This window comes from Nycticebus coucang, chromosome 14 (genome assembly GCF_027406575.1).
Source record: "Nycticebus coucang isolate mNycCou1 chromosome 14, mNycCou1.pri, whole genome shotgun sequence".
NCBI lineage: Eukaryota > Metazoa > Chordata > Mammalia > Primates > Lorisidae > Nycticebus > Nycticebus coucang.
Genome location: NC_069793.1, coordinates 64,812,788 through 64,829,113, shown reverse-complemented (window position 1 = coordinate 64,829,113; position 16,326 = coordinate 64,812,788). Strand labels below are relative to the sequence as shown.

At 48.3% G+C, this 16,326-nt stretch overlaps 1 protein-coding gene and 1 non-coding gene across 4 annotated transcripts; both read left to right on the top strand.

Annotated features, from left to right (window-relative positions):
* Positions 1-1,298: 1,298 nt before the first annotated feature.
* On the top strand, positions 1,299-16,272 carry ART1 (ADP-ribosyltransferase 1). 3 transcript variants are annotated; one of them, XM_053562818.1, is made up of 6 exons: positions 1,299-1,416; positions 10,391-10,508; positions 10,762-11,551; positions 11,633-11,724; positions 12,808-12,849; positions 14,875-16,272. In XM_053562818.1, exons 2-6 carry the CDS (start codon positions 10,446-10,448, stop codon positions 14,899-14,901), a joined length of 1,014 nt encoding a protein of 337 aa, XP_053418793.1. In that variant the 5' UTR covers positions 1,299-1,416; positions 10,391-10,445; the 3' UTR covers positions 14,902-16,272. The 3 variants fall into 3 exon arrangements, with proteins under 3 accessions (XP_053418793.1, XP_053418795.1, XP_053418794.1); XM_053562819.1 differs by having other exon boundaries at positions 1,348-1,450; XM_053562820.1 differs by lacking the exon at positions 11,633-11,724.
* LOC128566237 (small nucleolar RNA SNORA48) lies at positions 12,976-13,110 on the top strand. The gene has a single exon (XR_008374521.1). It is a non-coding gene; the product is annotated as a small nucleolar RNA SNORA48 (small nucleolar RNA).
* Positions 16,273-16,326: the final 54 nt, after the last annotated feature.

Genomic DNA, 16,326 nt, shown 5'->3' with positions numbered 1-16,326 from the left:
CTGCTGCCTGCTGGGGCTGGGGTAAATATAAGAGATTAGATTAACCCACAGGACTCCATCCTGCTGTGGCTCATTTACTCCAGCCCTGTCCCCTCATCCCTTTAGACTGTCAGACAAATAAAGAGTTTCCTCCATCTAGAACTCTGGTTTTTTCCCCAAAAATCCTTCCTATAGACCAAACAGGCAGGCAAACTCCAGGCTTGGAGAGGGTGAGAAGAGAGGTGGAAGGAATTAGATCCTCATAATCCTCCTAAACAAGAATGTTAGGAAAAGAGGGTTGTATTTTTTTTTTTTTTTGCAGTTTTTGGCCAGGACCAGGTTTGAACCAGCCACCTCCAGTATAGGGGGCCAGCACCCTACTCCTTGAGCCACGGGCACCACTCCATAGAAAAGAACTTTGAGACAAGTTCAGCCCGGGTCTGCTAAACAAACAAACAAAAAAGCTGGGCCTTGTGGTGGATACCTGTAGTCCTAGCTACTAGGGAGGCTGAGGCAAGAGAATCACTTTAGCCCAAGAGTTTGAGGTTGCCGTGAGCTATGACACCAGGGCATTCTACCGAGGGTGACAAAGTGAGACGCTATCTCAGTTAAAAAAAAAAAAAAAGAAAGAAAGAAAAGCCACAGTCACTCTACTGGTCACTGTTACTATGAAAAACAGCATTTGCCTACACATATTGCCTAGCCCCCTACTTGGAGAGACTGAGTGTTTACAGTTGTTTGAACGGAAGATACTATCTGAGGACAGCTTGGCCTGCTGGACCAAATCTACTGGGATCACTGTTTTATCCTCTCTTCACACAAACTTTGGGCAATTGCTTCTTCCATCCTAGCAGCTGGGACCCCTAAAAAATGCTTCAAGAGATGGAGTGAAATCCAGTCATTGGACAGGAGTCTAAGCATGGCAGATTGTCTCCCAAGATAATTTTGTAAATCAGGGCTGGAGCTGGGGACCTAGAACCCAGCTTCCTTAATTGGAATCTCTCCTCACACCTTAGGTGATTCTTGATGTTCACGTGAAAGGAATAAAATGTAAGGAGATGCTCCCTGAGGCCAGGAGCACTAACACCTCTTCTCTTTCTGCCCCCCTCGGCTGATGAAAGGGCAGGAACAAATCCAGCCAGGAAGCAGTTGCCCCAGCCTGGATCTTTGATGCATCAGCCCACATTCTCTGGCTTTAGGGATTCTGTTTGTTATGGAAAGAGCACTGGCCCATGTCTGACTGGGCAGAGGCCAATGTTCCTGAGCCTTGAGATGTCTGCAAATAGGAGGGGCAGTATCACATTTCTGAGCAGCTGTGCAGGGGAGGTACTTGGGGTAGGGATTGAGGATTGAAAGTATGAGAGAGAAATCTGTCCTGCCACTCTGGTGACCATTGTGGAGATCCACACCAGCTTCCCCACCTTCGACGAGACTTAGGTAAGGAGCACACCACCCTTTTTCTGGAAACCAGGTAGGAAAAGAGTTTTTTGAGGTTAACTTGGGGGAAGTAATGGAGTTTTAGGAGTCATGAGAAAAAGTTTCAGGGAAACTTTAATAGAAAAGTTTGGGATACCTAGGGTTTGGAGCCATTGGGAAGTTTGGGCTTCCTGGGGAGAGAGGTGGGGTCAATCTTCGGTGGGGGGAATGCTAGAAAGCCTGGATGCAGGGAAACTGACAAGAGAACTGCCTGAACAGGATAAAAAGAAGGAAAGGGCAGCTCCTTTGGGCTGTGGGAGGGGACTGGGCAGCATCTCCACTTCCTCCCCCTCACACCCAGCCCATCACTCTCCCCTAGTTCCACCTCCCCCCAACATTGCTCACCACAGTCATAAATACACCTTCTTTGCAGCAGTCTACATGTTAGCTGTGCTCAGACTCTCAGCAAACATTCTGTGGGCCTCACCTGTGCCTGGCCTAGGGCTGAGACCTGGGGACATAGAATGGGTCATATTTGGTCCCTGCCTTCAAAGAACTCATAGGCCAGGAGGGGAGACCGGCACACATAGGGCAGTACAGTGTCACAAGGACAGTGACAGAGGACAGCACAGGGTGATGTAGGAGCCCAGAGGACTCAGAGGGCTTCCTGGAGGAGGTGACTCCTAAGCTAAGGCTGGAGGAATGGGTGGCTAGGACAAGGGCATCCCAAGTACAGGGAAGAGGTGTGCAGAGCCACAGGGAGGAAAGCAATGGAGCCCCACTTGGACCAGAAGCCAGGCAGGGTGGTGGTCACATGACTGAAGCCTCAATGGAGGGTCAGGTCACAAAGGGCCTTGAAGGCCAGAATAAGGACATTGGACTCTGTCCGGAGGGATATGGAAAAATGTTTTGTGTTTGCTTTTTTGCATTTTACCCCCAGATGTGTTCTCATCTCCTCTTTTGTCAATTTTTACCTTATGAGGGTTTTTCTGAGATATTTTTCCAGTCAATTTTGGCACAGAGGACATATAAAAAGGTAAGGAACATAACAGAAACACTTCTCCCTGCTCTGAGCAATGGAGACAATGGAGGCGGGGAGATTGGAAAGGAGGCAGGTGCACATCTGAGCCAGGGCAGGGACTTGGGGTTGGGGAAAGGGAAGGAGAATCTTGGGACCCATGTTAGCATTAGTTGGCAAATGTGTGAATGTGCGAGTGGTTGAATGAATGAATACCCAGGTGACCATCACAGGTGATTGAGTGAATAACCAGGATGGCATATCACATGAAACTCTTGAAATGGCAAGTTAACAGGAACCATCCTGGCTGGGTACGCTTGCTCATGCCTGTAATCTTAGCACTCTGGGAGGCTTAGGTTGGCAGGTTGCTTAAGCTCAGGAGTTCAAGACCAGCCTGAGAAAGAGCAAGACCCCATCTTTACTAAAAATAAGAAAATTAGCTGGGCATCATGGCAGGCACCTGTGACCCCACTTACTCAGGTGGCTGAGGTAGGAGGATTGCTTGAACCCAGGAATCTGAGGTTGCCATGACCTAGGCTGACTCCATGGCACTCTAGCCTGGGAGTCAGGCTGGAGTGTGACTCTATCTCCAAACAAAAACAAAATAAAGAATCTCTCCCACAGAAAACAGGAACTATCCCGAGTGAGATTAAGCCTAAAGAGGAATTTATGCTGGGCAGAAAACAAAAACAAACAAAAAGGGCGGCACCTGTGGCTCAGTGGGTAGGGCGCTAGCCCCATATACGGAGGGTGGCGGGTTCAAACCCAGCCCTGGCCAAACTGCAACAAAAAAATAGCCAGACATTGTGGTGGGCACCTGTAGTCCCAGCTACTCGAGAGGCTGAGGCAAGAGAATCGCCTAAGCCCAGGAGTTGGAGGTTGCTGTGAGCTGTGTGAGGCCACGGCACTCTACCGAGGGCAATAAAGTAAGACTCTGTCTCTACCAAAAAAAAAAAAAAAAAGGAATTTATCACAAGGATATCAGGGTACCTCCTGGAGCCCAAGGGCCAGAAGCAAGCAGCCTCTAGAGACTGAGGAGGTGCCCTGCTCCCCCTGAGCTCTAGCTTCATCCTTCTAGCAGCTCTCTTTCCATTCTTCTTCTTTTTTTTTTTTTTGCTCAAGCTGTTGTCCAGGGTACAGTGCTGTTGCGTCACAGCTCACAGCAACCTCAAAGCCTTGGGGTTATGCGATTCTCTTGCCTCAGCCTCCCAAATAGCTGGGACTACAGGAGCCCGCCATAACACCCGGCTATTCGTTTTTTTGTTACAGCTGTTATTGTTGTTTTAGCTGGGCTGGGCTGGCTTCGAACCTGCCAGCCTCGGTGTATGTGGCTGGCGCCCTACCCACTGAACTATGGGTGCTGCCCCCAACCCTCTTTGTTCTCTCCCTGGGGACCTCATTCCTTCCCTGACTTCAGTATACCCATAGTTTGCAAGTGTGTCTTCTTATTATCCATTCTGCTACCTTTTTAAACAGATGTCTAAACCTGATCGTTCACTCAATATATTTTGTGAGCACTTGTATTATGCTGGGACTACAATAACACATATAAACTCATACGCACACATGTATACATATACCCTGTTTCCCCGAAAATAAGACAGTGTCTTATTTTAAGGTGTACTCCCAAAGATACGCTAGGTCTTATTTTCAGGGGACATCTTATCTTTCCTGTAAGTAGGTCTTATTTTTGGAGGATGTCTTATTTTCAGGGAATCAGGGTAGGTACAAAATAGCTCTGGAAAAATACATGTAAAAGTGATAGGGCTGGGTGGCGCCTGTGGCTAAAAGGGGTAGGGCGCCAGCCCCATGTGCTAGAGGTGGCGGGTTCAAACCCAGTCCCAGCCAAAAACTGCAAAAAAAAAAAAAGTGATAGGGCTGATGGTTCAGTCCTGGGTTTTGCCACCAAACAAAAAAAGAAAAAGAAAAAAGTGATAGGGCAGAGCTCAGTGGCTCACACCTATAATCCTACCACTCTGGATGAAGCAGGAGGATTGCTTCAGGCAAAGAGTTTGAGACCCTCCTGAGCAAGAACAAGACCGTGTCTCTACAAACAAATTAAAAAATTAGCCAGGGGTAGTGGTGCACCTGTAGTTCCAGCTACTTAGGAGGCTGAGGCAGGAGGATCACTTGATCCCAGGAATTTGGAGTTGCAGTGAGCTATGATGATGCCACTGTACTCTAGCCCAGGTGACAGAGGGATTCTCTTATCTTGAAACAAAATGAAAAAGAGACTAAATAAAAATAAAAACAAAGGGGCACAAGGAAACTTTTGGAGTTGATGAATGTGTTTCTTATTACCTTGACTGTGGTGATGCTAACATGACTGTATACATACTACTTATTTCCAAATTCCCTAAATTGTGTATGTTATATGCAGTTTCTTATATTCCCATTATACTTTAATGAAGCTGAAAAAAAAAAAAAAGAAAGACAAGCTGTGCAGGGCTGTGTTGGGAGAGGGATACTGTGGAGTAACACATAGTATAAGAACAGTGAAAGATGATGGGAATAAAAGAGGAGCTTCAACTTAAAAAAAACCTCTACTCTGCTTCTCTTGTGTGTTTCCATCTTAAAGATGGAGACCTGGGGTGTCACCTTTGATACTTCCTCTCTTATCTCCTCTCTGTCCCATAAGCCACTCTGTCCCTAGTAAATTCTACCTAGTAACCCTGGGTCCATCCTCACCGTCCTTCCTCTAGTCAGCACCCATGACTCGCTGTCCCCGCTCTGACCTCACAGTTCTCCCTCCCTACCCCGAGCCTCTGATTTGTTTCTTTTACAGCAGGGAACGTGAGATCAGAAATAAGGCAGAAAAGGGCGGCGCCTGTGGCTCAGCGGGTAGGGCGCCGGTCCCATATGCCGGAGGTGGCGGGTTCAAACCCAGCCCCGGCCAAATTAAAAAAAAAAAAAAAAAAAAAAAGAAATAAGGCAGAAAAGGACACAGTTGGCCCAGTGAGCTCTCGCTGTGTGCCGCAGAATCTCAGTGGTATACACTTATTCCCATGTTCGTAAGTCTTCAGTTGGCTATCACTTAGCTAACCTAAACCGGGCTTGGTTGGGCAGCTCTGCTTCTGGCTGTCAGTCTGGCTCAGCTGGGCCCAGGTCTATTCCTCATGTGTTCATTCTTGGGGCCAGGCTAAAGGAGCAGTTTCCAAATAGAAGACCTCTCTTGGTCTGGGTTTCAAGGACTTGGGTGCAATTAGCTTCTTGGTAAGGAAATACAAGGAAGGAATGGCAGAGTTAGAGAAAAGAAAAGGCAAATTAAAAAATGTGTTAATAAGCATGTAACCACTGCAGTCAACTGGGGCTTAGTCCTATTGGGGACCCTCTGTGGGACAGAGAATCTGACTTCCATCTGTCCTTGGTTGAAGGTTGTCCTTGGGAACATTAAATCCCCTGCACTTTTGGGCTGCCCCCTGGGTAATGAAGAAAGCCTCAGACAAGTGAAGCAGTAGAAGCCGTCAGGCTGCAGGAGAACCGTTCACTGCATGTGGATTCAGGTGGGCTCAGGGGATATGGAATGAGGAGTCAGTGGTGTCAGGCTCTTACCTGCATCCATATATCCAATCTCAGGGAAGTCAAGGGAATCTCTGATTGCCCTTGCTTGGGTCATACATAGAGTGGAGAATGCCCCACCTAAAGCCATGACTGAATTCTCCACAGGAAAGCAAGGATCTTGTTATAGCACCTCAGGCTTCTTTGGTAGATTTCAAGAGATTATAGAGAAAAATTCAAGTCATGTTTTGCTGTTCCATGGCGTTCCATCCTGGAACGGGTAGGAGTGTCTCCTGCTTTCCATTCCATTGCAGTGTCGTTTTCATTTCTATATACCCTGTGCTTCCTCTGGTTAGCTCTTCTCTTAAATACCACTCCTGCTACAAATCTGTTTAAGTTAGGCCCTTTTGGTTCCTTTCGTAACGTGCATCACATGCGGCTTGAAATTACCCACTCCAAGTCCACCTCCACTTCAAAAGATCGTGCTTGAGCTTAGGAGTAGGAGACCAGCCTGAGCAAGAGTGAGACCTTGTCTCTACTAAAAATAGAAAAACTAGCTGGGCTTTGTGGTGGGAGCCTGTAGTCCCAGCTACTCAGGAAGCTGAGGCAAGAAGATCTCTTGAGCCCAAGAGTTTGAGGTTGCTCTGAGCTGTGACACCACAGCATTCTACCCAGGGCCACAGAGTGAGACTCTGTTTCAAAAAAAAAAGGCTCGGTGCCTGTGGCTCAAGCGGCTAAGGTGCCAGCCACATACACCTGAGCTGGTGGGTTCGAATCCAGCCCAGGCCTGCCAAACAACAATGACAGCTGCAACCAAAAACTAGCCAGGCGTTGTGTCAGGCGCTTGTAGTCCCAGCTACTTGAGAGGCGGAGGCAGGAGAATCACTTGAACCCAGGAGTTGGAGGTTGCTGTGAGCTATGATGCCACAGCACTCTACCCAAGGCTTTGTCTCAAAAACAAAAACAAAACTTAAAGGATCTTAAAGAACTAGGGATGTGGATTTTTTTGTTAGTGTTCATAATTTTATCTTCCACAAATGACAAACTATAGATACTCAAAAATGAATGTTGAGTGAACAAGTAAGCAGGTTTTGAAGGAGGGAATATAATGAGTTTAGTTTTGGACATATTGAATTTGGTAAAAATCACTGCTAACCCCATCACCCAGAGAAGCCCATACCTCAAAGCTAGGTTGTAGATTGGCAATTATAGGATCTCACATTTGCAGATTGATAAACATATAGACACACAGAATCCCAGTGTCGTAAGAGTCACTGAACTATATCAACACTGGGCCCTCCAGAGCCAGAGGGGATGAGAGACCAGGGATGCTTAACCTAAATGAGATCAGGAGCAGAGCCATCACCACTCCGAAATTTATATAACATTTGTGTGAAGTTGCCTATATTCATTTTCTGAAGGGAGATATCAGCTTTCATCAGATTCCAAAAGATAAAGAACCACCAACAATATCACTATTTCTGTAAAAGAAAGAAAACAGAAATACCTGTGAATTTGTTTGTATATGCATAGATTTGGGAGGATACGGAAGAAAATGAGAGCACTCCTTGCCTCTGAGATGAGGTTGGGATTTAGCAACTGGGAAAAGAAAGCCTTTCATTGTACTCCTTATAGATCATTTAAAAAAAACATTTTTTTTTTTTTTTGAGACAGAGTCTCAAGCTGTCACCGTGGATAGAGTGCCGTGATGTCATAGCTCACAGGAATCGCAAACCCCTGGGCTTATGCGATTCTCTTGCCTCAGCCTCCCGAGCAGCTGAGACTTCAGGCGCCCGCCACAACGCCCGGCTATTTTTTTGTTGCAGTTTGGCCGGGGCTGGGTTTGAACCTGCCACCCTCGGTATATGGGGCCGGCGCCCTACTCACTGAGCCACAGGCGCTGCCCCTTGAAATCTTTCTTATAGAAATATGCAAATAGAATTTTTATATATGAATACTCACTGTAATATTATATGCAGAAGGTGCTCCTAAAAGAATACAGATTTTTTTTTTTTTTGAGAGAGAGTCTCACTATGTCACCTTTGGTAGAGTGCTGTGGCATCACAGCTCATAGCAACCTCAAACTCTTGGGCTTAAACCATCCTCTTGCCTCAGTCTCCTAAGTAGCTGGGACTTACAGGTGCCCGCCATAATGCCTGGCTACTTTTTGGTTGCAGTTGTCATTGTTGTCTAGCAGGCCCAGTCTGGGCTCGAACCCGCCAGCCTTGGTGTATGTGGCTGGCACGCTACTCACTGAGCTACAGATGCAGAGCCAGTATACACATTTTTTTAAATTTTTACTTTATTTTTAATTTTTTTTAGTTTTTTCTTTTTTATTAAGTCATTTGTACATAGATCATAAATACATTTATGCCATTATGGGGGAAGGGGAGTATACACATTTTTGAAAAGGAAAAAATTGTACTAAATTTGTAACACTCAAGTCACGTTTAACATCTGCAATTACAAGAGGTGCTCAACATGACTTGTATTTATATTTTGTTAAAGGTATATACTGAGTATTGCCAATTTTTTTTTTTGGCCGGGGCTAGGTTTGAACCCACCACCTCCGGCATATGGGACTGGCGCCCTACTCCTTGAGCCACAGGCGCCACCATGAGTATTGCCAATTTAATACAGTTTTAAAATGTGTAGACATTTTTTGGCACCCTCTGCATAGTATTTAAAAATTAGGGAAAAGCCTAAGTGTATATCAGCTATGAAATGGTTAAATAAATGATGGTTAACTATACCATGAAATACACCATGCTGCCATTATAGTGAATACGGTAGCTATCCATGAGCTGACCTGGAGGGAAGTCCATTATATATATATCTTGTTTCCTGGGGAATGTGTATGCGTAAGCATGTTTCCTTTTTCTTTTTGAAAAAATGACAATAAAAACAAAATAGGCTGCGTACCTGAAATTATGTGTGTACATTTAAATGCTGCATATTATTTACATATTCTCAGAAAAAGGTTCCAAAGGACCCTGCTATCATAGGCCAGCACCCTCCACTGGCAGGCAAACAAGAGTGGGGAGGAGGAGGAGGAGGTGGAGAGAGAAAGAAGACAGTGGACTTGGACTTTGTGATTCATATGCTTTTCTGTCTCCACAACAAGCAAGCATTACTTACATTATTACAAATGAACAGAAAAAAGTAAATATTCAACAACAGCAGCAGCACTGACTTAGAAACTGTTCCAATCTTGATCCAATGCTTGGACACCTTCATTGAGCCACTTCAGGCCCTCCAAGTGGCTACCCACAGGGTACAAGACACTTGTGGTTCCCTCCGCTTCCGCTTCCCTTGGGGAAGTAGGTGCCCTCTGTACTCTCCGGATGCTCCCCGAGTCCCTCTTTCCCCAGCACCCTGAGAATTTTTTGTTTTGAGTCAGAGAGCAGAGGGGGTTTATATCTATCCCTCCCCAGAAGTAGTTCAGGGCTTAGAGGAAGAGTCCTCCATCCACAACAGGACTGAGGGAGAGAGTGGCACCTCTGGACCCCAGGCTCTGCTCCATGACTGTCCCTGAAGTCCAACTATGGCTGTACCAGCTGACCGCTCCTGAATCTGCCCACGCCTCTCCCTGTGGAGGTCAGTTCATGACTGGCCCCGTCTCCAGCATTCCTACTTGGAAGCTCTGCAAGACCACAGGACACGTCTTTCCCTCTTCATGTACTCAGAGTTCCTACCTCCAATACTTTTGCTTTTACCGTTCCTGCTGCTCCTAACTCCTTTCCCACTCCAAAGCCCAATCTCTTCTGTCCCAGTCTCCACTTGCTGACCTTTTATTTCCCTTTCATCCTGAGAGATCCTGTTCACATATTACCTCCTCCAGTAAGTCTCCCATGTTCTCTCCAGCAAGAAGGGTTTTCTCAGGCGGCGCCTGTGGCTCAGTGAGTAGGGCGCCGGCCCCATATGCCGAGGGTGGCGGGTTCAAACCCAGCCCTGGCGAACTGCAGCAAAAAAATAGCCGGGCGTTGTGGCGGGCGCCTGTAGTCCCAGCTACTCGGGAGGCTGAGGCAGGAGAATCGCGTAAGCCCAAGAGTTAGAGGTTGCTGTGAGCCATGTAATGCCACGGCACTCTACCAAGGGCAGTACAGTGAGACTCTGTCTCTACCAAAAAAAAAAAAGAAGGGTTTTCTTTCTCTTCTGAGCTTCTGTATCTATTTTTTTTTTTTTTTGGCCGGGGCTGGGTTTGAACCCACCACCTCCAGCATATGGGACCGGCACCCTACTCCTTGAGCCACAGATGCTGCCCAGAATTTTAGAATTTTGACAATGTCAGGTTTTTTTTTTTGGCCGGGGCTGGGTTTGAACCCGCCACCTCCGGCATATGGGACCGGCGCCCTACCCGCTGAGCCACAGGCGCCGCCCTGTATCTATTTTGTGACTCTGTCAAGAACTGGGAATAGCACAGACTAAGTATCAGTTAATTTTTATTAAACTATTCAGATTAACATTGCAATTTTCCAGATGAGAAAACTGAAACCCAAAAAGAGACAGCACCTTTCCCAGGGTCACCTCCAACATGCAGATTCCTGCTGTGATATCTTTGTTCCTTGTGTCCATGGGCCTTATGGAAGCACTTCAGGTATGGTTGTTCTCCACTGCCCAGGCAGGGAGCTGAGCTGTTGGCTTTCTCTGAACTCTGTAAAGAAGAATTGAGGGAGGAAATAATGCCTGATCTTTCCCTTGGGGATCACTCAGTCCTGGGGCACAGCCCCAGATGCTGGTATTGGCGAATTTGCAGCCAGTTTTTCCTAATCCCCCCCTCAGTGGAAGGAGAGCTGGGTGGTAGGGGTTCCATTCTCTTGGGTCCATCCTCTCAGTCCTTGCTGCTCCAGCCCCCTCAGGCCCAGAGCTACCCCATCATACGAAGAGAACTCTTCTCTCAAGAAATGCCCCTGGACATGGCCCTGGCCTCCTTTGATGACCAGTATGCTGGCTGTGCTGCAGCCATGACAGCTGCTCTACCGGATCTGAACCACACAGAGTTCCAGGCCAACAGAGTGTATGCAGATGGCTGGGCACTGGCAAGCAGCCACTGGCAGGAGCGCCGGGCCTGGGGACCAGAGTGGAACCTCAGCCCTACACCTCTGCCCCCACCACCCCCAGGCTTCCGCGATGAGCATGGAGTGGCCCTCCTGGCCTACACAGCCAACAGCCCCCTGCACAAGGAGTTTAACACAGCTGTGCGTGAAGCAGGCCGCTCGCGGGCCCACTACCTCCATCACTTCTCCTTCAAGACGCTCCATTTCCTGCTGACTGAGGCCCTGCAGCTGCTGGGCAGAAACCAGCATCTGCCCCGGTGCCGCCAGGTGTTCCGGGGGGTACATGGCCTGCGTTTCCGGCCAGCAGGGCCTGGAGCCACTGTAAGGCTGGGGGGCTTTGCTTCCGCATCCCTGCAGAATGTTGCAGCCCAGCATTTTGGTGAGGACACCTTCTTTGGCATCTGGACCTGCCTTGGAGCCCCTATCAAAGGCTACTCCTTCTTCCCTGGAGAGGAAGAGGTGCTGATTCCCCCCTTCGAGACTTTCCAGGTGATCAATGCCAGCAGACCCACCCAGGGCCCTGCCCGCATCTACCTCCGGGCCCTGGGCAAGCACAGCACATACAACTGCGAGTATATCAAAGGTAAGGAGGGCGCGGATGGGTCAGAAGGTGGGCTTCTCCATCCTGGAAGGCCTCTGGCAAACCCAAGCCCTATCTGCCAAGCTCCAGCAGACACATACAAACACCAGCAGGCGAGGAGGATCCAGTCACGCAGCCCCCACCTTCCATCCAAGGGGAGATATAACCTTCTGAAGGTATCTGGCCACTTGTCTGCTAGGAGGCTGACGAGGCTTTCCTGACCATAGCAAGGGTCTTTGGCCAGCTGAGGGGCCAAGCAGCCCTAGTCAGACTTTTCTCCTGGCTGGAAGTTGGAAGGGAATTGTTATCCAGCCAGTATTGACACCTAACCTGCTGTTGCCAGGAATAAGCATGAAGCCCCAACCTTAGTTTCTGAGAAAAGTGCATTAGATGGACTAGAAATTACATGCTGTGGTGTGTGCTGGGCAGGGGTGGCCAGGGTAGTGAGTCAGCAGCTGGGGAATGTGCCCCTGAGGCCATGCTTGGGCTGTAGTCAGGCAGGTGTTGGGTTCTCCCCCTGTCTATCCCCTGGTGAGGATGGGTCCAGGTTCTTTTTTTTTTTTCTGTAGAGACAGAGTTTCACTTTATGGCCCTCGGTAGAGTGCCGTGGCCTCACACAGCTCACAGCAACCTTCAACTCCTGGGCTTAGGCGATTCTCCTGCCTCAGCCTCCAGAGTAGCTGGGACTATAGGCACCCGCCACAATGCCCGGCTATGGGTCCAGGTTCTTAATCTCTGAGGGGCTCATGGGGGCTTCACTGTTCCGAGCTTTGGGAGGCTTGGTTTTCACAGCTAGAGGCAGGTAGTTTTGGCTGGACTTTGACCAGGGATAAAATAGGACAAGGTCTCATGTGGCTTCAGTTCCCACCTTGGACAGCATCAGGAGTGTGCAGGAGTTGAGGGGAAGTGAGGGAGACAGGGAGACATGTAAAAAACACAAACCATTCCCTCTTTGGCTGAGACAAGGCATGGGAGATGGACGAGGAGAAGTGGGTGTGGCAGGGAGGCAAAGTCACAGGCCAAAGGAACAGAAGTGCCCCAGAATGAACTCTGATTTTGATGGCTGGCTCCCTTTTGGCCCTGTTGCTCGTGGGTCAAGTCAAACCTAGTCAAGGGGGTCCCACCGTAAGGGAGCAGGATTAGGGAAAAATGCACCAGTTTTTCCTAACAAGTTAGGACTGAGCCACCAGGACTATGATGTCCCTTCCTGTCTGGAGAACTCTTGAATCCTGAGAATTCTTTACTGTTCTTTTCTACAGATAAGAAGTGCAAGTCTGGACCCTGTCATCTGGATAATTCAGGTAAGAGCTGCAGGCAGTTGTGGGACTCAGCGCAAGGATAAACAGGTTGCCCTGGGGTTGGGCCCCTCACCTGGCTTTTCCCCTCATAAGAAAAACAACCTCCTTAATCAAACAAAGTCAACTCTTTGTCCTTGACCTGGGCAGAGTATCATCTGGTTGGTGGTGCCCGTCTCATTTCAGCCAGGGACAAAGCAGCGCCTTACTTATCCTATCTTGGCTTCTGGTATGTGCCCATGCTTGGTTCATGCCTTGGACATATGGATTGCTGCAGCGGAGGGGACTCTCTAAATCAGGCACCTGTGGGGTTGCCAGTCTTGCCTGGACATGGACATGTGGTAGGGGTAGTGGTTAGAGGAACAGAGACACCTGCTCTCCAGTCTGAGTTTCCCCCTCCCTCACAGAAAGCCACTGATCAGGCCAAGAGATTCAGACTGCTCCCCACAAGGTCCTCCCATGGGTCTTCTCCTTGAGCTGCAGAGCCCACTGTCTGTTGCTGCCTTCAGGATTCCCTTGGACCCACCTTCAAAGGTTGAGACCAGGCCTTGGATGCTGGAGGCCTGGGCTCTAGTCCAAGCTCTGCACTAACCTTCTCTATGACCAATTCATCCTTACTCTGAGCCTCAGTTTCCCCACTATATATAATAAGAAAATTGAACCAGATGATCCCCAGGTTCCTCTCATCTGTGACTCTTCTCTTCCCTTGAACACCCGCTGTGCCAAGACCCACCTGAGCCACCACTTCTCACAGCAGGAATAGGCCATTTCCAGAGAAGAAACAGGAACTCCTTGCCAAGCCTTGGTCTCTCCTCTATTAATCCTTACCTCACTCCAGTGGTGGAAATATCATCAGGCTGTTCTACAGATGACAGAACTAGGCACAAAGAGGAGCCACAAGCAGCCCTATGCTATGCTGCTAGTAAGGGGTGGAGTCCAGACAGCCTGGCTCTATAGCCTCACTCCAAAACACCACACCAGGGTGGTACCCAGCACTCCTCAGAAAGCATCTAGTTTCATCTTTACCATACTTTATAGTAATGTACAGTATCCATACCTCATTCTGTGATAAAGTGAGAACTAGAGACAGAAGTGACTTGCCCAAGGGGACAAAGTGCGTTAGTGGCACAGCCAGGACCAGAAGCCAGGTCTCTAACCTCAGACATCTTCTCTGAGTTCTGATGGTGCAATTTCAGGTACTGGAGAAGTTTAGAATTCCACCCAGGTTTCGGGTCAAGGAGCCAAGTTCAGCATGACCAGATCCCACTCAGGTCTCTGCCCCATGCTCATTTGAGTCAACAGAATGCAGGGGGTCAGACCCACAGACCTCCCGAAGGGGAAGTAAGACTCATTGGTCTCCCCAACTCTGTTAATCTGCTTTCCTAAATTATGTGTTTTTTTTTTTTTTTTTTTTTTGGTTTTTGGCTGGGGCTGGGTTTGAACCCACCACCTCTGGCATATGGGACCAGCGCCCTGCTCCTTGAGCCACAGGTGCCGCCCCCTAAATTATGTTTTAAAGCCAAAGTTTAGTAGTGAACTGTATATGAACTGTTAGTAAGTTCTGATAACCCATTACCATGGAGCACTCCCTCCCTAAATTATTATTATTATTATTTTGAGACACAGTCTTATTTTGTTGCCCTCAGTAGAGTGCCATGACATCATCATAGCTAACAGCAATCTTAAGCTCTTAGGTTCAACCAATCCTCTTGCCTCAGCCTCCCAAGTAGCTGGGACCACTGGTGCCTACCACAACCTCGGCTATTTTTTAGAGACAGGCTCTTGCTCTTGCTTAGGCTGGTCTCAAACTCCCGAGCTCAAGCAATCTACTTGCCTCGGCCTCCTAGAATACTGCATATTACAGATGTGAGCCACTCTGCCCAGCCTCCTCCCTAAATTCTTGATCTCCATCTGTCAACTGTCAATTTGTGTATCAGTCTTTCCAGCTCACACTGCCAGTGTTTCCATCTTGTATCTTCATGCCCTCATATAGCTTCTAAATCAATCTCTTTCTCTCTCTCTTCCTTACAGCAATGGGCCAGGGCTCCTTCTCTGTAGCCTGGTCCCTGCCACTGCTACTCTGGTTCCTCGTGGTGAGGGCCTTTCCAGAGAATCCAGGCCTCCTCTGACCCATCTGACACTGAACAGCCCTGCCTGCTGCTGCCTGCCCTTAGGATATTGGTCATGTGTGTGCTTTAAGTGTAGCAAATTTCTCAGGCAAATGTACCTGCAGGGAACTCTGGGACCTTTCCTAGAGCTGCTGTGGAGAAACAGGAAAGAATTTTGGGACTGAACCTTACCCTCTGAATAGAGTGAGGGGACTCCAGGACAGGCAACATCTCGCTTGGAGACAGAAGTGACTTCAGCTCATTTGGCGGGTAATGGAAGGAGGAAAGCATTTGGTCATGGTACTTGCTGGTTTTACTCAAATGCCTCACATGTCCACTTGGAAAGCTCCTATTCACTCTTCCAGGAGCCTTCTTGACCTCCCATGGGGCTGAGTTAGGTGCCTCTGTGCTCCCCAGGTCCTAGATGTCCTCGTGTCTATGTCTGTCTGCCATGTCATACTGTGGGCTTCCTGGGGGCAGGGACTAAGGTCTGAGGCACATAAGTAGCGCCAAGAAACGTGTGAAAGTCAGAAATGAACAAATACCTGGGAATGCTTCTTCTGTGCATTGCCTCTACTTTGGGTGCCATCAAGCTCTGAATTCCTGCATGTGGGAACAGGGTGGACTTTACCTAACTCCAGAGCACAGAAAGCAGGGGAGAGAGAGAATAGAGAGTTCTGGGCCCTCTACCAGGTTCTCAGTCAAATCCCATTCATTTTCTTGTCAGAAAAGATGTAATTTCAGTTCTAATCCATGAACCCTAAGTTCTTCTCTCTAGAAAGACTGACCTGGATCTCCAACTTCTATCACCAGGCGCCCCAAGGGCAAAACAGTACACCAAGGGGCTGCTAGCCACACACTTCCTTTATTATGAGTTGGGGTTTTTTGGCCAAAGGTCTACATAGCCACTTGCTCTGAAAACTAGACTAAGAAGCCCCTTTCCTGAGTCCCTAGGCAGAGATCGGCAAGACCAGGTCCCTACAACAGGAAGACAGGAAATATGACAGTTCTGTTTCTTATATAATGATCAACACTCTCCCTACTAAGAGCTCTAACACCCAGCGTGGACATTTAAATCCATGTTTCCAGGACTGTACTTTATTTTTGGTTTTGTTTTTGTGACAGTCTTACTCTGTTGCCCAGGCTAGAGTGCCATGGTGTCAGCCTAGCTTACAATGACCTTAAGCTTCTGGGTTCAAATGATCCTCCTGCTCAGCCTCCTGAGTAGCTGGGACTACAGGGATCCAGCACAAAACCAGCTAATTTTTCTATTTTTTTTGCAGTTTTTGGCTGGGGCTGGATTTGAACCCGCCACCTCCAGCATATGGGGCCAGCACCCTACTCCTTGAGCCACAGGCGCGGCCTAATTTTTCTA

Coding starts and splice junctions, on each gene's coding strand:
- ART1 (XM_053562818.1), top strand. CDS start 10,446: ATGCAGATTCCTGCTGTGATATCTTTGTTCCTTGTGTCCATGGGCCTT. Junction 10,509..10,761: donor GCCTTATGGAAGCACTTCAG/GTATGGTTGTTC, acceptor TTGCTGCTCCAG/CCCCCTCAGGCCCAGAGCTA. Junction 12,850..14,874: donor CTGTCATCTGGATAATTCAG/GTAAGAGCTGCA, acceptor TCTTCCTTACAG/CAATGGGCCAGGGCTCCTTC.